Here is an 11,127-nt window from a genome sequence, read left to right on the forward strand (position 1 = left end):
CACACACACACACACACACCTCCCTTCTCCCTGCCAGGCTTATGGAGACCCAAATGCAGATTAAGGCAAATGTTTGGCAACGAAAAGCGAAGGTCGACGTAAGGCCGCACAACTTGGCTTTTAGGGGGGAAAAACCAAAAATGGAACAGGCACCACTTTCAACCCTTCATCCCTGCCCTGGTCCACGGAAACCCATGGTCCACGTTTGTGTACCATGAACTCTTCCGCATTCAATCACTCCTTCCTTCCTCCCTCCCTCCCTCTCTTTCCCTTTCCTCCTTTCTTCCTCACTTTCTCTCCTCCCACCCTTCTTTCCATCCATCCATTCTTTTGCTTTTTCCTTTCTTTCCTTTTGTCCTCTTTTCCCTTTTCCTCCCTTCCTCCTCTTCTCTTTCTCTCCCTTCCTTCCCCTTTCCCCCCTCACACCCTTCCTTCCATCCATCCATCCTTTCCTTTTGCTTCCCTCCTTCCCCTCTCCTTCCTTCCCTCCTTTTTCTCTTTCCTTCCTCCCTCCCTCCCTCCCAACCGACGCCTCTCCACCCCTCTCTTCCGTCCCTCCTTCAAATAAAACCCACTTTTTCTTTCTTTCTCTGGAAGCGGCCAGCCTTAAGCCCACCAGACAGAACAGCAGATAAAACCACCAAAGGGAGGAAAAAGCGACTTTTTAAAAACCTGGAAGTCAGAGCGGGACGTCAGGAGTCAGGCAACCCGCTCCCCCTCCCCGCACACGCACCCACACCCCCAGGCTAGAAATCTTGCAGGCAGTCCTTAAAGTTGACCTTGGCGAGCACAGTGAGATCCGTTCTGATGGGACAAGGCAGAATGGCTGCATTTTGTTTTTTTCTGATAAATGAGTTTAAAAGTGCACCTCTGTTTTTGCTGATTTTCTCTCTCTCTCTCTCTCTCTCTCTCTCTCTTAAATACGAAGTGTTTCTTTTCTTTTTTTTTTCACCCCTCTCCGTTGCTCTGTCCACCCCCCCCCCTTGCCACAGGGGGGTTCCGATTACCGATGCTTTGGGGGTATCACCACTAGGGGGCGCCCGTCCTTGGGCCTCCACATGAGGACCTGGGCATCGTTGGCGTTGGGTTTGACCAGGGCACTGGGTGGTATTGGCTCGTTCTTGCTGAGGACTTGGGGCTGCTCCTGAGCAGAGGGCTCCCTCAGCTTGGCCCGGCGCCCGAGAGGATGGCTGGGCTCCACATCGATGCCCAGTTTCATCCGCCACTTGATAGTCTGCAGGATGACCATCTCGTTGGTGGTGGTGTTGGTGGCCACCAGCCAGGTGGTGAAGCTCTGGTCCCGGTGGATGCAAGTCAGCTTGGGCACGTTGCTGTCGCTCACCGGGACCGCCCAGGTGACGCTGGGGTAGAAATTGTCATTCATGCTGATGGTGAACTTGGCTTCCTTCTTGGTGGGACCTACGATGGTGCATGTCTCGGTGGTGTTCCCATACCAGGGGTAGTTGACCCCATCTGAGTCACTGATGGCTTGGATCTTGCCCTCCAGGAGTTCAGGAAGCTCCCAACTTGACCTGGGTGGAAAGTGAGAAAGAAGGAGCAGATTGAAGAAGGTTTTAAAATTTGGAATCATAGAATTCATAGCATTCAATAGAAGAAGGTCAGCATGAAGATGACTGTTCTGACCGAGGCTTTCCGAGAGCACGAAACAAGCTCCTGGTCCCGACAAAAACCCCTTTTCTTAATCGACTGTGAATTCTGCTCCTTCGCCTCCAGCAAAGTCTTTCAAGGGAGGATTTTCAGTCACAGACCTTCTCTGGCTTGGAGAGCTGCCAGGCATAAAATCTGCAGAACTTGGCAAGGAGCCGCGGAGAGTCACGAACCCATTAAGCAAACTAATGGTCTCCACTCCCCTTTCGCTCCTCTTTTATTCCCTCTGGGAGGGGCCATTCACCGTCCACCTGTGGCCTTCCTCCCAAGTTGACCCCTGTCCTTTCGCTCTTCCCTTCTTCGTCTGGCCACTCTGCACATGCGCACACTGGGAACAGGCCCTGCCCCCTCTCTGCCTGCGACACAGAGCCCTCATCAGAGCCTTCCCCGGGCTCCAGGACTGGCCCATCTTCCTCCCCAAACTCCTCACTCTGCTGCCAGCTCCACTGGGGGGCCACAACAACGGCCGAAGAAGGCAGCTCAGTTGGACCCAACAAATCACTGGGATTGTTCCTGGGATTGTTCAATAAGATACAAATCGGTTTGAGTTCCCCAGAAATACAGACAGTCCTCAACTTACAACCATTCATTTAGTGACCCACGTTATAACAGCAGTGCAAAAAGTGACGTAGGACCCTTACGACGACCACTGAAGTATCCCCCCCCCCCATCATCACAGGATCAAAGTTCAGATTGGCAACTGACTCGTGTTTATGACGGTTGCATCGACACCTGGCCCCCTTTGGCGGCCTTTGGACAAGTGAGTGGAGGACCCAAATTCACTTAGCAGCGGTGTTGCCAACTTAACAACTGCAGCGATTCACTTAGCAACTGTGGCAAGAAAGGCCGTAAAATGGTGTGGGGGGGACTCATTTAACTGTCTTGTTCGGCATTGGAAATTTGAGACTCAATAATTTGAAGACTACAAATTGCTTTGAAAGACTTGCTACCTTTGAGCCTGAAGGCGAATAAGGGCCGTCTTGATCAATGTTTGTCAACCTTGGCAACTTTAAGACACATGGACTTCAACCCCCAGAATCCTCCAGCCACCAGAAGAGAATTCTGGGAGTTGGAATCCATGGGTCGTAGGTGAGAAACCCCGACCTTCACTGAACACGCATCGGCTAATATCAGACACTGTCCTAAGCACGTTGTTGGTTCAGTTGTGTCTTGAATGGATGGAGTCAAACCACCAATGGTGGTTTACTCAGCAAACTACAGTCAAACAAACTAGCCTACAGTAACGGAGAGACTCATCTTCTCAACCTCCGTAATCTTCTTTGAGAGCCATCCAGAGGGGTGGCTAAAAGCCAAGCGATGCGCCTTGCAAAGAAGTGGTTCTCCGTTCGTCATCAAAACCTCAAAATAGCTTCCCAGATGACACCAGACGTTTCATTTGTTTCAAAGGACAATGGTTTACAAAAGCTTCAGCCCGTACGTGCCCGTGGGTGCAAACGATACTTGAGTCTGGACAGAAAAAGTAATGCACCGGAAGGCTCCCAATCTGGATCCCCATTCTACATTCAATGTTCTTCTCTCCAGTTTTCAATTTCGATTGAAAAAGTAACAAACTGGAAGACTCGGAATAGCCCAATAACAGAGTTGGAAGGGACCTTGGAGGTCTTCTAGTCCAACCCCCTGCTCAAGCAGGAAAACCCTACTCCCTTCCAGACAAATGGCTGTCCAATCTCTTCTTGTGATGGGAGCACCCACAACTTCTGGAAGGAAGTCGTTCCACTGATTTAATTGTTCTCATAGTCAGGAAATTTCTCCTTTAGTTCTAGGCTGCTTCTCTCATTGATTAGTTCCTAAATGCAGCCAAGAAGCTTCGCTTGTTCAAACACAGCCACTATGTTGGGATTACTTCATAAGTACAGAATCCCTTGACTCACAACTGCAACTGGGACCAGAAACTTTGCAGCTTCCCTCTTAGTTTGCTAGCAAGGTAAAAACAAAAGAAAAGAAATATTCAAGAGTGGGCTTTGCAAATTCAGAGACTCCCCTATTTTCTGCATCTCATGATCCAAACTAATTTCAAAATCAAAGTCCTGTTTTAGTTCCTCCCTGCGATCCGTGGAGATCTCTTTTTTAGATTCCTAGCAGGGCAGAGATGCTGCCCATTTCCCGCAAAACACCAAACAATCCCGAGGCTTATCTGTTTCAGTTCGGAGTTTCTTTCTTTCTTTGTTTGTTTACGTAACCTGCTTGGTGAAGCCAAGCCCGCCCCATGTTTTCAAAAAATGTGGTTTACTGCAGCTTCGTCGGCTTATCAACCCAACCAACCAACTGAGCTTTATTGAATAAGCATTGTTTAACCAAAGCATGAAATTGGAAAGAGCAGGTTAGGAGATGGATCGTAGACAAATCTATCCATGCAGCCGCTAGGAATGAAAACCAGAATTTGATGGCATATAATCAATCAGCCAAAGCAGGGTGTGATGCAATAGGAACGCCAGACCACAATTCAATAATTTTTAGGTGAGTTAAAATAAACCATATGTACACACTGTATACATACTATATATTGTGTAACACACAGAGACAATATAGAGAACCCATGACTTGTTGAGTCATTAAACAGAGAGAGATGGAATGATTATGGCTGGGCCATTAAAAAGCCATGTTTGACTTCCCACCGGCTTCCCCATTAACTTTCCTTGTAGGATGCGGACAGGGAGCAAAAGGACAATCAGGACCGTCAAATTTCAACCCCACAGAAGTCACGGTCCCAAGTTTTGGACTCATTCCTTAAGTTAGTGAAGCTTTGAAAATTGATGTGGTGGGATGCATCCCTTTGCCCAACGGAAGGTTACAAACAAATGAAGAGAAGAGGGTGGATAGATGATAAGAGCGTAGAATGGAAGAGCAGAGTTGGAAGGGACCTTGGAGCGCTTCCTCTCTCGTCCTCTCGTGCTCAGGCAGGGAACCTTAAACCATTCCAGACAGATGGTGGTTCAATCTCTCTCTAAAAACCTCCAGTCATGAGCACCCACAACCTCTGGAGGCAAGTCGCTCGGCTGGTGAACAGTTCTTCTGTCAGGAAATTCCTCCTCAGTTCTAGTTTGCTTCTCTCCTTGACTAGTTTCCATCCGTTGCTTCTTGTCCTGAGGTGCTTTGGGTAGAGGAGGCGGGGGGAGAGAGAGAAAGAAAGGGAGGGAGGGAGAGAATGGAGAGATAGACGGATAGATAGGATAGGTTGGTAGACAGCTGAGCTGGAGAGAGAGGGATGGTGGATGGTTGGATGGAGAAACGGATGGATGCATGGAGAGACAGATAGAGAGATGACATGGATGGATGGATGGATGGATGGATGGATGGATATATTGTTTTTGTTTGTGTCTGTGTGTTCGTGTGAGTGCGTCAAAACCTGAGGGACGTTAAAAAAAATATCTCAGGTGTTATTTGAAAGGCAGAAGCTTCCGTGAGCTTCCGCAAGCAACCTGCTAAATAAATAAAAGAAATGCCAGATAAATAAGAAACTACTTGGAGCATCTGAGGCGGCTGCTCAGGAAAGCCGATGCCTTTCGGGCCAAGCTCTTAGGTCAGGAAAGGTGCGGCCATTGGCTAACCAGCCCTCCTCCTCCTCCTCCTCCTCCTCCTTGCAATTGCTTGCCATGTCCCTTCTCCCCTGCAAGGGGCCTTCCTTGACCTGCAGATAATCCTCGGTTGCTTGCCGCCTGGAAATCAAGTGAACATTAGCGGCCTCCAAGAAGGAGCATCGTGGTTTATTTCACTCAAGGCTGTAGCAACCAAACAGCTGGGCCCACCCCACCGCCTTTCGCGAGCCCACGCAGAGCCTGCCTGATAGGTCTGCGAGTCGGTTTCCCCCCCCCCCCGTGCCTTTTGCCTGCACATCTGCGGAAGTAAAAGCCCTTCGCCTGGTCGCCTATCTGACAAAATCATCTCTTTCTGCAAATTTAAGGAAGTCTGGTTTGCATTCATCAGGAAACGGGGGTCTTTCGGCTGCCAATCAAGCCACGTTTGGGATTCTTGAATGACCCTTTGGAGACCTTAGGCCTTGCCGGGGCTGAGACCGAGGGGCCAGGAAGGATGGCGTGGTTCTTTTGGGTGGTTATTCTGGTATTTCCCCCCAATACGTGCAGCTCCAAACAGGAACCCATAGGCAAAAAGGGGGCCCTTCCGTAGGCCCCGACCGATGGGCGAGCGCAATTCCAAATGCAATTTCCATCTGCTCTCCAACTGGGAATTTATATTCTGTCTTTTCTCCCTCTATTCTGACCGAGGCCTCCCAAGAGCCTGAAGGAGACTCCCTCTCACGACAAAAAACCCTTTTTATTAATTGACTGTGGATTCTGCTCATTCACATCCAGTCTTTCAAGGGAGGATTTACAGTCACAGACCTTCTCTGGCTTGGAGAGCTGCCAGGCCGACATCTGCAGAACTTGGCAAGGAGCCTCGGAGAGTCACGAACCAATTAATTAAACTAACTGTCTCCTGAAAACTCCCCTCCCCTTTTGCTCCTCTTTTATTTCCCCATTCATTGTCCACCTGTGGCCTTACTCCCAAGTCCACCCCTGTTCTTTAGCTCTTCCATTTGGCAACTCAGCACATGCGCACACTGAGAACAGGCTCCAGCTGTTCTTCTGCCTCACTGATGTCTGACTCTGAAGGCAGCTGATAACTGTCAGACGGCCCTGGCCCCCTCTCTGCTTCGGACATACAGCCCTCATCATCAGAGCCTTCCCCAGACTCCAGGACTGGCCTATTTCTTATGATCCAACCTTCACAGCCATTCATTGCAGCTGGGAAAACTTTAGCCTTGACTAGATGCCCTCGTGTTGGCAGGGTGACGTCTCTGCTTTTTAGTAGGCTGCCTAGATTTTCATCGCTTTCCTCCCCAGGAGCAAGTGGATTAATTTCTTGGCTGCAGTCCCCATCTGCGGTGATCTTGGAGCCCAGGAAAATAAAACCTGTCCTCCATTTCTCCCCCCATCTATTTGCCAGGAATTGAGAGAGCTGTATGCTATGATCTTAAGTTTTCTTAATGTTGAGTTTCAAGGCAACTTTTGCCCTCTCCTTCTTCACCCTTCTTCACCCGCACCAAGAGGCTTTCATGCTCTTTCTAGAGTCTCTTTTTTTTTTTAAAGGCCCAATTTGAATAGAAAAAAAAAAAAAAGACCTAATCTGCTTCAGCAGATGGCTGTTTCTTTTTAACGCCTGCTGTTTTCAACTTCCTTTCCTGCTCTTGCGCTGGTAAGGCCGGACTACTCAGAGCAAGCTTCCTCTTTTACTTCCTGTGCTAACAGCCAGCCAGGTGTCCGGGTTCAAGCATTCCTGCCATGCCTCAGCGTGATATAGTAAGCTAATCATCATTTGAGCTCCTAGCTAGGTAAGACTGGAAGAGTGCCCACAGGGGCTTTGAGGGCAATGGTAAGGCATTTCCTGCATCCCAGGGTAACAGAGAACAGAATAACAGAGCTGGAAGGGACCTTGGAGGTCTCCTAGTCCAACCCCCTCTCAGGCAGGAGAAGATATACCAAGTCAGACAAATGGCTGTCTGGTCGCCTGGTGCACCAGTTGCGGCCCTATCTGGACTGGGAGGCACTTAAAATGGTCACTCATGCCCTCGTCACCTCAAGGCTCGATGACTGCAACCCGCTCTACATGGGGCTGCCCTTGAAGAGTGTTCGGACACTGCAGTTGGTGCAGAATGCAGCCGCGCGAGCGATATCGGGTGTACCTCGGTACACCCATGTTACACCCATCCTCCGCGAGCTGCACTGGCTCCCTATTGGTCTCTGGACGCGCTACAAAGTGCTGGTTATTACCTTTAAAGCCCTACATGGCCCTGGACCTGGATATCTGCGAGACCGCCTCCTGCTACATACCTCCCAACGGCCGATAAGAACTCACAGGCTGGGCCTCCTCCGGGTGCCGTCGGCCGGACAATGCCGGCTGGCGACCACTCGGGGGAGAGCCTTTTCTGTAGCTGCGCCGGCTCTGTGGAATGAGCTACCCCCACGGATCTGGACCCTCCCCACTCTCGCGGCCTTCCAAAAAGCCACCAAAACCTGGCTGTTCCGGCAGGCCTGGGGTTGTTGATTTATAAATCAGGTCCAACCCCCAGTTAAGCGAAATGTATGTTGTGTTTTTAAACTGTTTTTGTCTCTTCCCCCTATTTGTTATTTTATTTTTATCTCGTATTTTGTAAGCCGCCCGGAGTCCTCCGGGATTGGGCGGCATATAAGTTCATTAAATTACAAATTATGTACCCAAATGATGCTGAGGTCCTGGAAAGAGTGCAGAGAAGAGCAAGAAAGATGACGAGAGGGATGGAGGCTGTGATGGCAACTATGTGCGTCCGTTCTGACGAAGAGGAAGGGGAGGTGTGGCAAGGTAGCCTCCTTCCAGTGCTTGAGGGTCTGTCAGAAGGACGAGAGGGGCCGACCTCTTCCCCAGAGCATTAGACGGCCGGAGGGGAAGTAACCGATGGAAACATCTCGGAGGAGAATTCTATTCATCTCACAATTCACCAGGGGAACGGCTGGCCTCCAGAGGTTGTGGGGGTTCCCTCATTGACGCTTTACAAGATGACCTTGAATAGCCATTGGCCCAGAACGAGAGAAGGCGGTGGTGGGGGGTGAACCTTTTCAGCACTGACTGCCCAAAGATGTCGTTGACTGTTTTTTGCGAGCATCAGGCAACAGAGAGAGGGCCAGGTCTGTTAAGGAGCAGATGGGCCCATGATGGCAAAGCTATGGCAGGTGGAGCCGTTTCTGACGGCAGGCGAGCGGTCGCCCAGGTCAGCTCCAATGCGCGTGCGCACAGGCCTCCTGCCAGCCAGCTGGTTTTTGGGTCTGTGCCGGGAGACGAGTACAGACTCTGCCGGGGTGGTGGGGGTGGCAGGCATGTGCAAGAGGTGTGGGGCTGCAATGCCCCCCCCCCCGTGTCCCATTATTGGTTCCAGGAGGCTTCAGGGAGGCCTGCTGGCACCAATACAGGGTGGAGGTGTGGCGCCCCACCTCATTTTGATGCTAGCAGGCCTCCCTGAAGCCTCCTGGGGTCAAAAGGGGGTGCCCCCCTGTTTTTCTTGCGGAAACCCGAAGACCAGCTAGCTGGTGCCCACGTGCCCCGTTTTTTGGCTGGTATGGCTGTTTTTTGTGCCCCAAACCCCTGGTTTTCAGCCCTTTTTTGGGTAGTCTTCGGGTGCTCCGGCGCCCGTGAAGATCAGCTGGCCGGCGTGCCTGTGCGTGCTGAAAATGAGGAGAGCAGCTGGTGGCGGCGTCCATGGGCACAGAGAGGGCTCTGTGTGCCGCCTCTGGCACTCGTGGCATAGGTTCACCATCAGGGATGTAAGATCTCCGGCCATCAAATCAAAGTTGGGCTAGACTAGAGGACCTCCAAGGTCCCTTCCAAGCCTATGATCTTCTACTGAGCTTATATTTATGGTGGTTGCCGTGTCCCGGGGTCACGTGATCCCTTTTACGACCTGACAAGCAAAGGTCAATGGGGGAGCCAGACTCACTTAACAACCATGACTCACTGCAGGAAAGGGTTGGGGCATCTATTGTGGCCGTATGTCTAAGACTGCCTGTCATGAATGTTTGGGCATAAAAACCACCATCCTTAAAAGTGTTTGTGTTTCTGTCTGTTCTTTCCCTGACAAGTTAAGAAGGACGAGAGAAATATCTCAAAAGATGTAGCCAGAACCAGCCTCAAAGGAGGCCTCCTACAAAGAACGAACGAAAGAGAGGGTGAGTGATTCAGTTAAAAAACAAAAAACAGAGAAAGCCAGATGAGAATAAGGAACTTAAGTTGTGAAAGTGAGAATGAACTTATGGACTCAGGGAGGGACTGAGGGACTGCATTTTTATGCACAAACCATTTTGGGGCACTTGAAAAGATTTCAGATTCGGCCCTTTGTAAATAAAACCTGACCTTTTTTTTTTAGGAAGATCATGATAAATGGTGATAAATAAAATTATAAAAAAAGATAAAGATAACACGTTGTTCAACACAAAGGCCCAAGGTTTAAAAGCAGTGGGGAAATTCAATTTTTTTTACTAGCCGTTCTGTGGGCGTGGCTTGGTGGGCGTGGCAGGGGAAGGATACTGCGAAATCCCCATTCCCTCCCCACTCCTGGGGCCAGCCAGAGGTGAAATTTGCCGATTCTCCAAACTACTCAAAATTTCCGCTACCGGTTCTCCAGAACCTGTCAGAACCTGCTGGATTTCACCCCTGTTTAAAAGTCTAAACAAAGAGGGTATCTACAAATTTCCAGCCTGGAATGATCCAGTAGGGGGGACTTTGAGATATATTCTCATTTTGCCTGATCTTCTGTTTGCCCTTCCGTGAAATGGGAGGGGGAATCTGGGCCTCTGTTGTAGAGTTGTGAGTTTTCATGGGCTTTGGCAGGGGTGATTCTTGGATTCTCGGTCACTTTGGTTCCTCCGGAGGTTTCTTGTTGTAAACCAAGAGGAAGTTAACACGACAATATGCCGATGGTGCAAAACTCTCTCTGTCTGTGTCCCACCCTCCACACTCTTTTCCACACACTAAACCTAGATTTTCTGGGGTTGCACAATACGCCAAACCAGGGTTTCTCAACAACTGGGCAACTTGAAGAGGGGGTGGACTTTAACTCTTAGAATTCCCCAATCAGCATTAGGCTTTGGGCTGTGTGAACTTCAACTCCCAAAATTCCTAGCATACTGGCTGCGGAATTCTGATAAGCCCATGCATTTTAAAGCATTTTGCCTGGAGAATGCTGGGACCTGAAGTCCACACTTCTTAAAGCATGCTGGCTGGGGAATTCTTAAAGTTGGTCAGGTGGAGAAACACTGCACCACCCTTTAAATAAACCCCAAATTATATCCTGCCAAAAACCCTGCAGAGAGGCAGCCTGGCTTGCAATGGTGCTAGTCCAGCCGACCCTGTTCAACTGCCATCTCTCCCCTCCCCCAAAAGCCCAGCCACTTACATGCCATGATCACCATAATAGTTGTAGAACTCCATGTGGCTGCACGCCTGTATCCACCCTACAATCCAGGTCTCCTTTTTGGGCACCGGAGGCAACAGGACTTGAGCCGAAGCGCGGAAATGCGGGGTGCGGTACCTCAACACCACGCTGGACGACTCGTCGATGTTGGTGGGGACGGGGTCAATGGACGTCTTGATCTCCAGGACGGTGATGCTCTCCCGAAAGCCTTTTGCCTTGCAGCTGATGCTTTGGATGCAGCCCATGGCCCAAAGTACCAGCACGATCGCCAAAAGGCACCAACAATCTTCCTCATCGGTCAATTCAAAACTGATATCCATAGGATAGAAGACGCATTCTCATTAGGAGACCTGAACCTGTTTCTGGCAGGCTGAACAAATCAAACTTTTTTGGTTTTGCCCTGGGGTGTGAGTTTCTTCCTGCCACGGAGTCAGATCAACAACTTTTGCTTCAAAGCCAGAAGGTGAGGAGTCCAGTAATCCAAGTTTCCTTGATTTTTG

The 11,127-nt window shown here is 50.0% G+C and overlaps 1 protein-coding gene across 1 annotated transcript; it reads right to left on the reverse strand.

Moving 5' to 3' along the window:
- Nucleotides 1–951: 951 nt before the first annotated feature.
- Nucleotides 952–11,097, reverse strand: FAM78A (family with sequence similarity 78 member A). The gene is made up of 2 exons (XM_032233694.1): nt 10,610–11,097; nt 952–1,532 (listed from the first exon to the last, which is right to left on the reverse strand). Exons 1-2 carry the CDS (start codon nt 10,945–10,947, stop codon nt 1,004–1,006), a joined length of 867 nt encoding a protein of 288 aa, XP_032089585.1. The 5' UTR covers nt 10,948–11,097; the 3' UTR covers nt 952–1,003.
- Between the last annotated feature and the right edge of the window lie 30 nt (nt 11,098–11,127).

Source organism: Thamnophis elegans, chromosome 16 (assembly GCF_009769535.1).
Source record: "Thamnophis elegans isolate rThaEle1 chromosome 16, rThaEle1.pri, whole genome shotgun sequence".
In the NCBI taxonomy this organism is placed as follows: domain Eukaryota; kingdom Metazoa; phylum Chordata; class Lepidosauria; order Squamata; family Colubridae; genus Thamnophis; species Thamnophis elegans.

What these genes read in the sequence shown, in the direction of transcription:
- FAM78A (XM_032233694.1), bottom strand. Translation starts at nt 10,947, where the DNA reads ATGGATATCAGTTTTGAATTGACCGATGAGGAAGATTGTTGGTGCCTT. An exon ending in TATTATGGTGATCATGGCAT is followed by an intron (nt 1,533 to 10,609) that starts GTAAGTGGCTGG and finishes CTTTCCACCCAG; the next exon opens with GTCAAGTTGGGAGCTTCCTG.